The sequence below is a fragment of the Oncorhynchus masou genome, chromosome 1 (genome assembly GCF_036934945.1).
Source record: "Oncorhynchus masou masou isolate Uvic2021 chromosome 1, UVic_Omas_1.1, whole genome shotgun sequence".
NCBI lineage: Eukaryota > Metazoa > Chordata > Actinopteri > Salmoniformes > Salmonidae > Oncorhynchus > Oncorhynchus masou.
The window spans coordinates 65,497,605-65,514,911 of NC_088212.1; the positions used below are offsets into that span (position 1 = coordinate 65,497,605).

Genomic DNA, 17,307 nt, shown 5'->3' on the forward strand with positions numbered 1-17,307 from the left:
TCTGTACGGGACAGAGCGTTTCCCTGGAGCCCGGGACACGTGGAACGGAAATGGCCCGGTTTGCCGCAATATAGACAGCGTCGCTCCTCATCCGGCGGTCTCTCTCAGCCTGGGAGATGCGTCCAATCTGCATGGGTTCCGATGGAGCCAGCGAGGATAAAGGTGGGGACTCGGAGCTGGGACTGATAGGGGCTAGAGGTCTACGGTTGAGTTCTCTCTCTCTCAGACGCTGGTCAATGCGTGAGGCCAACTTGATCAGGAACTCGAGATTGTCCGGTGGTTCCCGAGTGGCCAGTTCATCTTGGATAGTGTCGGAAAGGCCTTTCAGAAAGCACACCGTGAGCGCCTCGTTGTTCCAGCCACTTGCTGCTGCCACCGTGCGGAACTGGATGGCATAGTCCGTCACGCTGCGCCAACCTTGGTGGAGAGTCAGGAGCTGTTTGGCTGAGTCAGAATCACTGCTTGGGCCTTGAAACACTCGTTTGAATTCCTCAGCAAAGGCAGAGTAGCTGGCACAGCAGGAACTATGGGCATCCCACACAGCAGTAGCCCAGGCCAGGGCTTTTTCCGACAGCAGGGTGATGATATAAGCGATCTTAGACCGGTCGGTGGGAAACGACGAGGGTTGTAGCTCAAAGGAGAGAGAACATTGGGTGAGAATCCCTTTACAAGCACTTGGATCACCTGAGAACCGTTGGGGAGGTGGAAGACGAGGTTCAGCCAGGGGGTTAACTGCCATGGGTACGTGAATCTGAGGTACTGGGACGGGAACTGTTGCCGGGGTAAGACGATCAGATATTTGCTTAATGGAAGTCAGCATCTCCGACAGAAGATGAGAATGTCTAGCCATTAAGGCCTCTTGCTGAACCAGGGCGGCTTTGTGGCGTTGGACAGTCTCCTGGTGGTGGGACAGCATGGCAAAAAGGTCCTGGGAACTGGCTGCCTCTGGGTTCATTTATGGCTCTGTGTTTCTGTCAGGACCCGGTTACGAACCTGGGTCTCCGGAGTGATAAACAGTCACTTAACCAACTGAGCCACGAATAGTCAGCAGAACCCAGAAGATGAGGCAGACACAGCAGTACTTAAGACGGTGTATTTAATAAAGTTAAAAAAAAGAGAAGTCCTTCAATACAAAAATGGTAAATCCAAAAGGTGGTAGGAATAGCACAAAAAAGCCTTAAGAGATACTCAAAAACAAAAACAGAATTCCACAAGAGCATCCACCGGAATCGACAAGAATACACAGAACACTAGGGCTGGGTGCTAACATACAAACACAGAGCACAGAACTGAGGGAAACTAAGGGTTTAAATACAATCAGGGGAAACGAGGCACAGGTGCAAATAATAATGGGGAACAAGGGAAAAAACACAAGGTCAAAAAGCATAATGGGGGCATCTAGTGACCAAAACCCGGAACAACCCTGGCCAAATCCTGACACATGGGTTAATCATAGATAGATAACATCGGCCTGAACTTGTGAAGACCTTTGGACAGGAACATTAGCTAATCAGTTATAAGCACCAGTAGGAGTGGGCATGTCATGCCACCAATAGAATTTATGCGTCAATGTCTGAGCCAATAAGAGAATGGAAACTCAGCAAGACAACAAGATTCATAAAGTGGAGTGACAATGTTATGGGTAAGTATGGGTAAGACTGTATAAAAGCCAATTACTAAGAATGAAGAGTCAGTTCTTTCCATGGAATTGCTCGGCTTTGTTACTGTTTGTAATAAAGTCTATTTGAATTCACAAGCTCCGGGTATCTGAGAAGTATTTGATTCAACATTTCCACGACAGTATCAGCACTGATAATGCACTGCCAAGTGATCCAAAGCAAAGGTTGACATTTTTTAAAGAGCAATAACATTTTTAAATAACCGTGTGAGGGTTCCACTTTCTTTTACTGTGTGGGATCATTAGGAAACAACCAGGAAAAATGACATTATGCAAAATGTAGGTTGGCGAGTCGCCTAGCGGTTAAGAGCATTGAGCCAGTAACCAAAAGGTCTCTGGTTCGAATCCCTGAGCTGACTAGGTGAAAAGTCACTCTGAATTAATCTTCTAAATGACTAAACTGTACAAATTTAATGCAGAGCATATCAACCCATTGGCTTACAATAATAACTTGCTGAATACATTGATATTACCCTGGCTATACTCTTAATATTCTCCACACTGTAAAAGTCAGTGTTTTTGTTTGTTTGCAATTTCATAACTTGAATCAGATATTCTAAACATTATCTTTGCCCGACTGGATATTTCTGCACCCAGGGGCTAGTTGTGAGTGAACTCAGATGGTAGTGCAAGGGTGGAAAAAGGTGGGGATTGGGAACGCACGAACAGATTAGCCCCCTCTGTCCCCAAAACTGTCTCACATGCAGCCATTCTGTCCCGTCTCACATTGTGACCACCATACCCCCATTTAACTACCAATGACACGCTGCTGCTCTCTGGGCCATATTCATAAATCATCTCAATAGTTTAGTGCTGATCTAGGATCAATTCCCCCCCTCTCTATATAACCTTACGGATTATGATCTAAACCTAAAAAGCAAACTGATCCTACATCCGCACTTCTACTCTGAAATGGTTTATGAATACGTGCTCCAGATCTCTGGTTGCATGCTACTGAACACACTTTCACTCTCCATGTTTACTATACTGACCTACTGACCCATTCTTTCTCGTGTGTATGGTCAAAAACATGTACTAACTAGCTAATCACTCTAATGTGCAATGCCCACTCACACTGCATGCTGCTGTGCAATTCAACTCTACACCAAAAACGCTATTCCAATAAAACATGTCCACGTAAAGCTTGCTTACACAACTCAGAGCTTTTATTGTCAGACTCAGTCAAATTAAAAATGCACACCTAGATACCTTAAATAGTCAACTTTATTCCTAGAACTTCGTTATGCTGTAATGACAAATGGAACTTGGGAACAACCCATGCAAAATACCCATGCTGTGTGATCCACAAGGGAACTCGAAGAATGTTAACATCAGTTGCAAATGTGTAATACTTCACACTGACGTGATGTGACGTGACTGCATTTTAAACTGCTAGTCATGCAACAAACACGTAATTGAATCCATATGATATTTAATTACAGTTAAGATGTCAACAACATTTGAAAGAAAATATGGGAGCAGTGTGTTGAACACTTCTGAGGGACGACCGTGTTGTCTAATATTCCATTGTTTTTGTGCTCTGTCCCTTCTTCTCTCCCCTCGTGACGAAGATGATGAGCCAGCCGCACCAACGTAAGTATGATAAATATTCTGTTCTCTCTACAATAAAAAAATATAATATACTGTGCATTCGGAAAGTATTCAGACCCCTTGGCTTTATCCACATTTTGTTACGTTACAGCCTTATTCTATTTTTTTTATCTATCTACACACAATACCCCATAATGACAAAGCAAAAACAGGTTTTTATGCATTTTGCAAATGTATAAAAAGAAAACAACTGATATCACATTTACATAAGTATTCAGACCCTTTACTCAGTACATTGTAGAAGCATCCTTGGCAGAGATTACAGCCTCGAGTCTTCTTGGGTATGTCGCTACAGTGGTTGCTCCTTTAAAAGTTGTGTCATACTGCGGCACACCTTGCGGGCTACCGCAGCATTCTGTGGCACGTCATTTAATTGTCAGACATTTTTTGTGTTAATGCAAGTTAGTGCTAGTTTGACCACCAGAGGGCATCTGGTGGGAGACCAGGGTTCAATTCCCCAACCGGGAGGAAGGAGTAGGCTGTCCTTGTAATTAAGAATTTGTTCTCAACTGATTCCATGTGTTATTTCATATTTGTGATGTCTTCACTATTATTCCACAATGTAGAAAATAGTAAAAATATAGAAAAATCCTGTAATGAGTAGGTGTGTCCAAACTTTTGACTGGTACTTTCTTAATTCATTTGATGAATATTATGGTGTTTCTATTCCATGAAAAACGAAAAACCCTCTGGGTAAATTCAGACTGTTTCGCTCTCGGCACACACGGGACGTTCGGCCGAGGAGTAGAGTTGATTTGAGCATTCTGGCCTTACAACGGCAGTCAAGCACCTAAGCTAACGTTGGTTAGCTTGCTAGCTACTTCCAGACACAAATGAGACCACTCTGACCATTTTACTCGCCCTAGCAGAGCTGTTTAAGCAGTTTTCGTGTTAACCAGGACGTTGGTGACTAACTGTGCTGCTGGAAACAATTTAACAGATGTTGAGCGCTCGTAAATTAATTATTCTGCGCTCTGGTACACTCAGATGAGAGTGCTCTGAAAACGGAGTAGATAGCAGGAGCGAATTTACGAAAGCACCGAATGTCCATTGAGAACACACAACAACTATACCATTTAGCTAAGCTAAGAATGACAGGAATAATCAAGTCAATAAACTTTGGACAGTTAGATAGCCTATAGTTAATATACTGTCAAGTTTGATGTATAAGTGAGTAAGACCTTTAAACAGGTCAACATACACAAGGCTGCGGGGCCAGACAGATTACCAGGACTTGTGCTCCGGGCATGTGCTGACCAGCTGGCAGATGTCTTCACTGACATTTTCAACATGTCCCTGATTGAGTCTGTAATACCAACATGTTTCAATCAGACCACCATAGTCCATGTGCCCAAAAACACTAAGGTAACCTGCCTAAATAACTACAGACCCATAGCACTCACGTCCGTAGCCATGAAGTGCTTTGAAAGGTTGGTAATGGCTCACATCAACCATTATCCCAGAAACCCTAGACCCACTCCAATTTGCATACCGCCCAAGCAGATCCACAGATGATGAAATCTCTATTGCACTCCAAACTGCTCTTTCCCACCTGGACAAAAGGAACACTTATGTGAGAATGCTATTCACTGACTACAGCTCAGCGTTCAACACCATAGTACCCTCAAAGCTCATCACTAAGCTGGAACTAAACACCTCCCTCTGCAACTGGATCCTGGACTTCCTGATAGGCTGCCCCCAGGTGGTGAGGGTAGGTAGCAACACATCTGCGTGCTTGCTCAGTCCCCTCCTGTACTCCCTGTTCACCCACGACTGCATGGCCAGGCACAACTCCAACACCATCATTAAGTTTGCAGACGACACAACAGTGCCTGATCACAGACAACGATGAGACAGCCTATAGGGAGAAGTTCAGAGACCTGGCCGGGTGGTGCCAGAATTACAACCTATCCCTCAACGTAACCAAGACTAAGGAGATGATTGTGGACTACAGGATAAGGAGGACCGAGCATGTCCCCATTCTCATTGACAGGGCTGTAGTGGAGCATTTTGAGAGCTTCAAGTTCCTTGGTGTCCACATCAATAACAAACTAGAATGGTCCAAACACACCAAGACAGTCGTGAAGAGGGCACGACAAAGCCTATTCCCCATCAGGAAACTAAAAAGATTTGGCATGGGTGCAGACATCCTCAAAAGGTTCGACAGCTGCAACATCGAGAGCATCCTGACTGGTTGCATCATTGTCTAGTACGGCAATTGCTCAGCCTCAGACTGCAAGGCACTACAGAGGGTAGTGCGTACGGCCCAGTACATCACTGGGACTAAGCTACATTCCATCCAGGACCTCTACACCAGGCGGTGTCAGAGGAAGGCCCTAAAAATTGTCAAAGACCCCAGCCACCTCAGTCATAGACTATTCTCTCTGCTACCGCATGGCAACAGTTTTTATCCCCAAGCCATAAGACTCCTGAACAGGTAATCAAATGGCTACCCGGACTATTTGCATTGTGTGCCTCCCCAACCCCCCACCCAACCACTCTTTTTACGCTGCTGCTACTCTCTGTTTATCAGAGATGCATAGTCACTTTAACTATACAGTCGTGGCCAAAGGTTTTGAGAATGACACAAATATTAATTTACACAAAGTTAGCTGCTTCAGTGTCTTTAGATATTTTTGTCAGATGATACTGTGGAATACTGAAGTATAATTACAAACAGTTCATAAGTGTCAAAGGCTTTTATTGACAATTACATGAAGTTGATACAAAAGTCAATATTTGCAGTGTTGACCCTTCTTTTTCAAGACCACTGCAATCCGCCCTGGCATGTTGTCAATTTACTTCTGGGCCACATCGTGTCTGATGGCAGCCCATTCTTGCATAATCAATGCTTGGAGTTTGTCAGAATTTGTGGGTTTTTGTTTGTCCACCCACCTCATGAGGATTGACCACAAGTTCTCAATGGGATTAAGGTCTGGGAAGTTTCCTGGCCATGGACCCAAAATATCAATGTTTTGTTCCCTGAGCCACGTAGTTATCACTTTTGCCTCATGGCAAGTGCTCCATCATGCTGGAAAAGGCATTGTTCGTCACCAAATTGTTCCTGGATGGTTGGGAGAAGTTGCTCTCTGAGGATGTGTCGGTACCATTCTTTATTCATGGCTGTGTTCTTTGGCAAAATTGTGAGTGAGCCCACTCCCTTGGCTGAGAAGCAACCCCACACATGAATGGTCTCAGGATGCTTTACTGTTGGCATGGCACAGGACTGATGGTAGCGCTCACCTTGTCTTCTCCGGACAAGCTTTTTTCCGGATGCCCCAAACAATCGGAAAGGGGATTCATCAGAGAAAATGACTTTACCCCAGTCCTCAGCATTCCAATCCCTGTACCCTTTGCAGAATATCAGTCTGTCCCTGATGTTTTTCCTGGAGAGAAGTGGCTTCTTTGCTGCCCTTCTTGACACCAGGCCATCCTCCCAAAAGTCTTCGCCTCACTGTGCATGCAGATGCACTCACACCTGTCTGCTGACATTCCTGAGCAAGCTCTGTACTGGTGGTGCCCCGATCCCGCAGCTGAATCAAGTTTAGGAGACGGTCCTGGCGCTTGCTGGACTTTCTTTGGTGCCCTTAAGCCTTCTTCACAACAATTGAACCACTCTCCTTGAAGTTCTTGATGAACCAATAAATGATTGATTTAGGTGCAATCTTACTGGCAGCAATATCCTTACCTGTGAAGCCCTTTTTGTGCAAAGCAATGGTGACGGCATGTGTTTCCTTGTAGGTAACCATGGTTGACAGAGGAAGAACAATGATTCTAAGCAGCACCCTCCTTTTGAAGCTTCCAGTCTGTTATTCGAACTCAATCAGCATGACAGAGTGATCTCCAGCCTTGTCCTTGTCAACACTCATACCTGTGTTAACGAGAGAATCACTGACATGACGTCAGCTGGTCCTTTTGTGGCAGGGATGAAATGCAGTGGAAATGTTTGGGGGTTGGGGATTTGGGGATTCCGTTCATTTGCATGGCAAAGAGGGACTGCAATTAATTGCAATTCATCTGATCACTCTTCATAACATTCCCCAAACAATATGCAAAGTATATGCAAATTGCCATTATACAAACTGAGGTAGCAGACTTTGTGAAAATTAATATTCGTGTCATTCTCAAAACTTTTGGCCACGACTGTACATTCATGTACATACTACCTCAATTGGGAAGACCAACCAGTGCTCCCGCACATTGGCTAACCAGGCTATCTGCAACGTGTCCCGCCACCCACCAACCCCTCTTTTACGCTACTGCTACACTCTGTTCATCATATATGCATAGTCACTTTAACCAGGTCTACATGTACATACTACCTCAATCAGCCTGACTAACCGGTGTCTGTATGTAGCCTTGCTACTTTTATAGCCTCGCTACTGTATATAGCCTGTCTTTTTACTGTTGTTTTATTTCTTTACCTACCTATTGTTCACCTAATACATTTTTTTGCATTATTGGTTAGAGCCTGTAAGTAAGCATTTCACTGTAAGGTCTACCTACTGTATTCGGCGCACGTGACAAATATACTTTGTTTTGATTTATAACTACTAAGGTTATGTAGATAGCTAACATACCGGTAGATACTGCTGTAATGCTATGCTATGTGGTTTGTAAGGACAGCGTAGCTAACAAATTGTCAGCGAACATAGGTCATTTATTTGAAAAGTATTCACTTTATTACATTGAGTAGCAAGCTACCGCGAGGACGCGCTCTATCGACACTGCGGCTTGAGCATGCTTTTGGTGCCGTCGATAGCGGGCTGGACTTCGGGCAAGAAGGTTTAGGGTTCGAAACCTGCTCCCTGCTCATTTCATTTGAAGTCGTGCACAATTATAAGTTTATTATTTGGTTTATATTGCCCATTCATTGTCAGTTAGAGACACAGTAGTGCATTGGGACCCAGAAGCATAATCAGTGCACAAACTCCCCCTTGGTCATTAGGGCAAATCTGGTCTGTGAACGTTTTTTTTTTTTTTACACCTTGCTTGGCTATTAGACAATTATTTAGTAAAAGTTTAATAGTATATTGTTCAGCTATTAGCCCCCCTCCCCAACTTGCAACAAATTGTTGTTACTCCCATCTCGTTCCTCGCCCTCTTCCACGTGTCATTCTCTGCCTGAGTGGGTCGCTTGTGGGCGTGCATGCAGGATAATGCAGCATCTTCAGTTGTGCGTCAAGAATTCTGCATTGCAAGTTTATATGAATGTCTGGTTATTCACAAGCAAATTGTTATATGCTATGGAGGTACATTTGTCTATTTTTGTCGAGAGCAAAACATTATTTTCAATCAAAAATAATTGTTCTGAAAGCAAAAGAGGCTTCAAAGTAAAAAAAACAAATTTGAAATAAAATATTTTGTATTAGAGTGCAAAACATATTCGAGAACAAAACCTGTATTTGAAAACAATTTAATTTCGCTATCAACCCCCCTCCATTTTGGACATTTTTTGAGTGTCAGTTTGGCTTCAACCAATACTGTTCAGCCTTTCTTTCCGACACAAAAGAAGTCATAGCGGACACCTACGAAGGACTGTGTGACGATGGCATCTCAGGTAAGCAGCGCTGGGCGTTCTTCTGTCCAACTTCTACATAGCTAGTAGTTAGCTCCTACGATTCAGTGTCGGTTCATAACATTCTACTATATTACATAGATACAAATATACCGTAGAATAATAAATCATGCAATTATTATTATCAAGCTAACCAAAAACATTTAGCTACGTATGCCTGTTCTCGCCATTTTCAGTTGAATTCATCTAACTTTCTTTCATGGCAACTCATTAGCAGGCCCTGTCCCATTTGTTTCATAGTCGATATATAATCATATTTCATGACAGTGTAACGGATAGCTTTTTACAGAAGGATGAAAGAACACAATATGTCTGCCAGGGAATGCTACTCTGATATGTCAGATGAAATGTTAGACCAGAAAGTCAGGGCCATTAAGGCAAGGATGCCCCTTGCAGGCTTTAGAATGGTCAAAGGAAGTAATGGGCCATCGTGTACAATGGCGAAGAGTTAGGGAGTCTTTGCAGTGTGTAGATGGTGCAGGTATCATTGCCATAACGATCCAGCTTCGTTGCGTTGCTCGGCAAAAATACTCTGTTCCTGCTCCCGTCTCTCATCCACATTGACACAAATCATAAATTGATAAGGTACTAAGATGTATGTCTCCATCAAATCTAAGAAGTTATTTGAACTTTTATTCTTACTTATTCGTAGACAAATGTTCAATGATGTATGCAATTGGAGTTGTTCTTCATCAACTGGTAATACATGAATAATGAAGCAGGTTCATAGGTTAAACAACTTACTTTTAATTCCAATGCTTTTTTTCCAAGATACAACATTGTCATCTTTGGCAGTATAGATGGATTTTCAAGGAAGGTAAGTATAGTATTTTGTATGCATATTGCATATTTCCCATCACCTTATGAACAACCACAATACCAGTCTGGTGTTAAGCTTTCTGTGCTGTATTGATGTCTCCTGAAAATGACACCTGCTGCTTTAGATTGAACATTCATACCTCAGTTATTGTTTTCATATCTACAAAAAAAAAGCTATGTTCTTTACTTTCAGAGTGCGAGCTGATCAAAGGGTCGAAAATGTAGATATTGCCAGATGTATGTTTACTGTCCGAGGAACAGGCAGTGGGAACTTTATTCCTGGCACAAGTGTCCATAACCAGAGGTAATTAACCTCTTCTGTGTTCTTTTTCTATCTTCCTCTCTGCCTGTCTTGTTGAACATGGAACCTGTCTCACATGCATTCATTAAAAAAACCTTAAGATGTCAGCTGCTAATTTTCCGATTTACACCACATTAACACTCAGCCATTTTGACTGGACTATCAAGCCCGTTGCTGCCAAGTCATGATTTCCCTGGGGGTTAGCCTAGCAATAACCAAGTGGTGAGACACATAGCCCTCTATATTTAAATGTTTAAGGTACACTCAGACAGGTGTCTGCGTCACAAAACAGTCAGTAACCACTCACAGAGGCTCACACAACTTGCATTTCTATAACCTCGGCCCCACCTCAGTGTTCACTATTCATGGAGGAAGACCACAGGACCACAGAGATTAGGTTCCTCCCCCACACAAAACCTTTTCTTTCTCTCTGTTAGAGTGGAACGCTTATGGAGTGTTTGGAGTGCTGTGACATGTCAGTACTACAACTTGCTGCACAGTTTGGAGGAAGAAGGCTACCTTGACCTGTCGAATTCTATCCACCTCTTCTGTGTGGGATGTGTTCTTACCTCGTCTGCGGGCAGATCTGCACCATTTCACAGAGAGTTGGAATAATCACCCTTTAAGTCCATAGGTGAACCTGCCACCTCACCAGCTGTTGCCTTAGTACTACACAACGGATTCAAATGAACAAGTCATCATCAAGCTTCAAGTGGTATTTATGTATTAATTTGTGATCTGGTAATGTAAAAGTCTAATAATGACATTATTTTCTATTTCTTGTCCTCATGTGTCTGCTTTTCAGCATAAAGAACTGAGTTAATGATCCAAGGTCAGTTTTGCATTTCACCCCCTGATGATTATGATGACTGACCGTGTTAGAATAAAAAAAAAACAAAGCTTAATCATGCTCTCTTTCTATCCATCGGTCTCTCGTCTGCAGGTATGTTTTGATGTGGGAGAGGAAGCCAGTCCCGTCATCACCACCTCACCCGCTCTTAAGATAACCTTTGGGCCGACTGGGAGCCCAAGGCTGGTTAGGAGATACCACTAGAGACACGATGTAATTGTGATGAACTGAGAGAATATTAGGGTAGCACTGTAATTCATTAATCATATGCTGTCTTCCCTGTTCCTCTGTTTTACCTCTTTCCTTTTCTGTCTTCTACACCTCCTCGTGGTTCCTCTTTTTTTAAATGCACACAATTTGTGCATTGAAGTACAGATTTAACTTGTATTTGTAATATATTACAATTATAATATTTATAATGCATGTATTATGTATTTATAACAACTGGATAATGAACTTTCAATAAAGCGTTTCACATTCTCCACTGGTTGAAATGAAGTATCTCATTGAAATACTACACCTATCCAGTGTCCTCAGATTAATGCAGATGAAGGGAGTTAGATATTCATAGGAAGCGTAGTGTACTGTTTTTTTCTCGCTATATGAATTACAAATCAGCCTTTTCTTAAATCATGTTTCTAGTCTATTGCATAGTTACAATGTGTAATCATTGATGTCCCAGGAGCGGTAAACACTGTTGAAGTGTATAATTGTAATACATACATGCAGACACAGCATCATTCAAAGAATGGAGTTTGATACACCTAGTATTGGATATGACTGAAAAAGAATGTCTCAAAGAGATTCATACCTGAACCGCACCTTTATTTGCCAAGGAAGTGTACATGATCAGTGAATATATTCAATGTATATGCTACAATGTGGGGATCTCATGCATGGTAATAACAGTACATGTATATAGGACTTGCATCCTTGGCACAATAAAGTTATTATATTCTACTCAATCCATAGGCTTCATTAATGCCATTCAGACTTGAAGTTGTTACAACAACTATGATAGCTGAGGTTCATTGGTATGAATATTAGTTCAGAACCTAACATTTTAAGGGTCCATATACACAGATCGGCTACATACTGTAGCTAGCTACACATTCATAGGAATACAGTTATTTTTATCTTCCACTACACAATAAGCAAATAAATAGTTAGCTAGCTATGTTACTTCAGCTGCATTGCATGGCAAATATAAGCAAGGCAAGCTAACACAATTGTACATTCAATTTACAGTAAATGCTTTAGCTAGCTAGATTCATTACATCCACTGTTTCACAAGACGACAGTTTGGCTTGCAGGTTCTCTCCGGAGTCCCTAAAACATTAAACACAAATTTCATTTTCATACTCATGTCATAACACTAGCTAGCTGGCTAATGTTAGCTAGTCAGCTAACTTGCTAAATAGCAGTTTTTGTACATGAACTTTATGACAAAAAAATATGCACAATCGTTTGTCTCTACATTAACTAACATATTCCTCTTAATTGTAAATGTTTTGCTTGATTTATTATGATGTTATAATTACTTACATTTGCTTCCACCGTAATGTTTTCTCAGCCATCTTTGCTGAAGAAAGTCACCAGGGACGGGTGGCTCGTGTCAAATTTGTCATTGGAACCACTCGATATGATTGGCCCTATAAAAACCTTGGGACCCAAATGCATAATGAGTGCTCTAACTCTGCCTTGCGGTGGTCTGGAGCCATGAAGCCGTGACGCTGAGTACCTCTAGATCCTGCGGGGTAAGCTCGCAAATTTTAAAAGGAGGAACCACTGTACAAGCTTGGCACATCAGTATTTGGGGAGTTTCTCCTATTCTTCTCTGCAGATCCTCTCAAGCTGTCAGGTTGGATGGGGAGCGTTGCTGCACAGCTATTTTCAGGTCTCTCCAGAGATGTTTGATTGGGTTCAAGTCTGGGCTCTGGCTGGGCCACTCAAGGACATTCAGAGACTTGTCTCGAAGCCACTCCTGCATTGTCTTGGCTGTGTACTTAGGGTCGTTGTCCTGTTGGAAGGTGAACCTTCTCCCCCGTCTGAGGTCTTGAGCGCTCTGGAGCAGGTTTTCATCAGGCATCTCTCTGTACTTTGCTCTGTTCATCTTTCCCTCGATCCTGACTAGTCTCCCAGTCCCTGCCGCTGAAAAACATGCCCAACAGCATGACGCTGCTACGACCATGCTTCACTGTAGGGATGGTGCCAGGTTTCCTCCAGACGTGACCCTTGGCATTCAGGCCAAAGAGTTCAATCTAACATCAGACCAGAGAATCTTGTTTCTCATGGTCAGAGTCCTTTAGGTGCCTCTTGGAAAACTCCAAGCGGGCTGTCGTGCATTTTACTGAGGAGTGGCTTCCGTCTGGCCACTCTACCATAAAGGCCTGATTGGTGAAGTGCTGCAAAGATGGTTGTCCTTCTGGAAGATTCTCCCATCTCCACAGAGGAACTCAGGAGCTCTGTCAGAGTGACCATCGGTTCTTTGTTCCCTCCCTGACCAAAGCCCTTCTCACCTGCGGCCAGCTGTAGGAACATTCTTGGTGATTCTAAACTTCTTCCATTTAAGAATGATGGAGACCACTGTGTTGTTGGGGATCTTCAATGTTTTTTTGATACTTTTTTTTTTTTTTACCTTCCCCAAATCTGTGTCTGTGCTCTACGGACAATTCCTTTGACCTCATGGCTTGGTTTTTGCTCTGACATGCACTGTCAACTGTGGGATCTTATATAGACAGGTGTGTGCAAATCGAAATCATGTCCAATCAATTGAATTTACTACAGATGGACTCCAATCAAGTTGTAGAAACATCTCAAGGACGATCAATAGAAACAGGATGCACCTGAGCTCAATTTTGAGACTCATAGCAAAGGGTTTGAATACTTATGTAATTAAGGTATTTCTGTTTTACAAAAAAATTTAAAAACCTGTTTTTGCTTTGGCATTATAGGACATTGTGTGTAGATTGATGAGGGGGGAAATGATGTAATCAATTTTACAATAAGGCTGTAAAGTAACAAAAAGTGGAAAAGTCAATGGGTCTGAATACTTTCCGAATGCACTGTATAAATACATATAATAATTTCCCCCTGGAATTGGTATTTCACTTGGTATTTCTTCACTAGGAAAACAAATTCGACAAACAACCACAAAGACAAAAATGTGCGCCAGAGGAATACAAAATGAGAAGCTACTCGTTGCAGTAAGTATTCTGGCCTTTATAAAATGAGAAGCTACTCGTCGTGAGTATTCCGGCATTTATAAAATGAGAAGCTAGTCGTCGTAGTGAGTATTCCTGCCTTTATAAAATGAGAAGCTACTCCTCATAGTGAGTATTCCCGGCCTTTATGAAAATGAGAAGCTACTCCTCGTAGTGAGTATTCCGGCCTTTATAAAATGAGAAGCTACTCGTTGTAGTGAGTATTCCGGCCTATATAAAACGAGAAGCTACTCGTTGTAGTTAGTATTCCGACCTTTATAAGATGAGAAGCTACTCGTTGTAGTGAGTATTCCGGCCTATATAAAACGAGAAGCTACTCGTTGTAGTTAGTATTCCGACCTTTATAAGATGAGAAGCTACTCGTTGTAGTGAGTATTCCGGCCTTCATAAAATGAGAAGCTACTCATTGCAGTGAGTATTCTGGCCTTTAGAAAAAGGAATCTGAGGCATATGGAAGTCAACTATGTGATATACTGTAGGAATGTGATAATGTGCACAGGGTATACTAATTCCTTCCTCCCCCGATTTTCATTAACAGATGACTAACTGCATATCTTGACCATATGAAGGTATCTGAGGAGGGAGCTCCAGGCAATTTTTAATGAAGCATATCTCATCTCTCTCTTACGAGAAAAAACAATAACAGCGTAACACTGGCAGAAAAGAAGATGGCTGTCTTAAGCATGACTTATTCAGTCTTACATGAACAGTCCTGGACGGAGAGATGACTAATTCCATCACGAAAGGTGTGCACATCTTTTTTTGTGTGCTGTTTGATGTCTCTTTTATTCATTTTATCATGTCCTCCAACCACAGGTGATCCTTTTTGTATTACATATCATGTAAATCGCATGCAAATTATTACGCAATAGGATGCCCAGAATAGACTTTGTTGTTTTCCCTCATGTCTGTATGGCTATTTTGCGTCCAAAGGAATTATGTTTTTTTATGAAATTGTCCTGAACTGAAAAATACTGTTATATTCTTAAATAACTTTGTACAGCTGATTCAATGTCATTAAACTATGTTTGATTTAGTGAAAGGAAAGTCCACTCTTAACAGCCATTATAGTCAAAATGTGATGCAAGGGATTTGATGTCTGGCAGTATTTACTTGAAAATTATTATATGAAAATTACTACTATATCTATCTAGTTATAAATAAAATTAGTGTTTATTTTTATTTTTCAGAGTAACTTAGGATGTCTTGTATATGTTGAGGTACGAGTGTTCAAACAATAGCAAATACTGTATGTAAAGAAAAAAATACATTTTATATTTCCCAACTTAATTCATTCATTTTTATTTTTATGAAATTGTACAGCATGGCTATTATCCTATGCAATATGTATTCATATAGATATATTGGGGGCAGTTTGTTTTTCTCAGTGAAGCTTTAATATTGTGGGATCACTTGGAAGCTGGTATAGCAAAATGCACTGCTGTAGCTGCATGACTCCTGTCCTATAAATACACCATGTATCCATGTGTATTGCAGTGCAAATGGACCTACATTAGGGTGGGAATGGAAGGAGCTACGGTATCTCCAGCCACGATAAAACATCAGACCAATAACATACAAGACTAATACATTTTTGAAAATAAAAGGCTCCAAAATACATTTCATTTTTTTGCCTCGAAAATCCTTTCTAGAAACCGCAACATTTGTCCTGCTACAAATATCCTCCTACAATACAATGGTCACTATGTTCCAGCACACATTTACACAATCAGCAGAATGAAGAACAACACTAGAGGTCGACCGATTATGATTCTTCAATGCCGATACCGATTATGGGGCGGCAGGGTAGCCTAGTGGTTAGAGCGTTGGACTAGTACAAATCCCCGAGCTGACAATGTACAAATCTGTCGTTCTGCCCCTGAACAGGCAGTTAACCCACTGTTCCTAGGCCGTCATTGAAAATAAGAATTTGTTCTTAACTGACTTGCCTAGTAAAATAAAATAAAATTGGAGGACCAAAAAAAGGCAGATTCCAATTAATCGGCCGATAAAAAAAAAAGTATTTGTAATAATGACAATTACAACAATACCGAATGACACTTATTTTAACTTAATATAATGCATCAATAAAATCAATTTAGTCTCAAATAAATAATGAAACATGTTCAATTTGTTTTAAATAATGCAAAAACAAAGTGTTGGAGAAGAAAGTAAAAGTGCAATATGTGCCATGTAAGAAAGCTATATGAAAGCTGGTGGTTCCTTTTCAGAGTCTTCAATATTCCCAGGTAAGAAGTTTTAGGTTGTAGTTATTATAGGAATTATAGGACTATTTCTCTCTATACCATTTGTATTTCATTAACCTTTGACTCTTGGATGTTCTTATAGGCACTTTAGTATTGCCAGTGTAACAGTATAGCTTCCGTCCCTCTCCTCAACCCTACCTGGGCTCGAACCAGTAACACAACGACAACAGCCACCCTCGAAGCAGCGTTACCCATGCAGAGCAAGGGGAACAACCACTCAAAGTCTCAGAGCAAGTGACGTTTGAAACGCTATTAGCTCGCACCCCGCTAACGAGCTAGCCATTTCAAATAAGTTACACCAGCCTAATCTTGGGAGTTGATAGGCTTGAAGTCATAAACTGCGCTGTGCTTGCGAAGAGCTGCTGGCAAAACGCACAAAAGTGCTGTTTGAATGAATGCTTACGAGTCTGCTGCTGCCTACCATCGCTCAGTCAGACTGCTCTATCAAATCATAGACTTAATTATAACATGATAACACACAGAAATACGAGCCAGGTCATTAATATGGCCGAATCCGGAAACTATTATCTCGAAAACAAAATGTTTATTCTTTCAGTGAAATACGGAACCATTCTGTATTTTATCTAATGGGTGGCATCCATAAGTCTAAATATTCCTGTTACATTGCACAACCTTCAATGTTATGTCATAATTACATAAAATTCTGGCAAATTAGGCGGCCCAAACTGTTACATATACACTGACTCTGCGTGCAATGAACGCAAGAGAAGTGACACAATTTCACCTGCTAACCTGGATTTATTTTAGCTAAATATGCAGGTTTAAAAATATGTCTGTGTATTGATTTTAAGAAAGGCATTGATGTTTATGGTTAAGTACACATTGAAGCAACGATAAGTTCGATTATATGCAACGCAGGACACACTAGATAAACTAGTAATATCATCAAACATGTGTTGTTAACTAGTGATTATGATTGTTTTTTATAAGATAAGTTTAATGCTAGCTAGCAACTTAC

General features: G+C 41.4%; 1 protein-coding gene across 7 annotated transcripts in view; it reads left to right on the top strand.

The window, feature by feature from the left end:
- The window catches only part of LOC135548245 (neuroplastin-like), a 73,119-nt gene that overhangs the window by 39,632 nt on the left and 16,180 nt on the right, over window positions 1-17,307 (top strand). For 3 of the 7 annotated variants that reach the window (XM_064977681.1, XM_064977636.1, XM_064977689.1), the window contains 5 exons: window positions 3,250-3,271; window positions 9,639-9,990; window positions 10,425-10,621; window positions 10,793-10,819; window positions 10,931-11,319. In XM_064977681.1, coding sequence (XP_064833753.1) covers window positions 3,250-3,271; window positions 9,639-9,780 — 164 coding nt within the window. In that variant the 3' untranslated portion in view covers window positions 9,781-9,990; window positions 10,425-10,621; window positions 10,793-10,819; window positions 10,931-11,319. Of the gene's footprint in view, window positions 1-3,249; window positions 3,272-9,638; window positions 9,991-10,424; window positions 10,622-10,792; window positions 10,820-10,930; window positions 11,320-13,966; window positions 14,044-14,599; window positions 15,680-17,307 lie in introns of those variants that run through there. The other 4 variants (XM_064977661.1, XM_064977653.1, XM_064977672.1 and 1 more) reach the window with 4 other exon arrangements.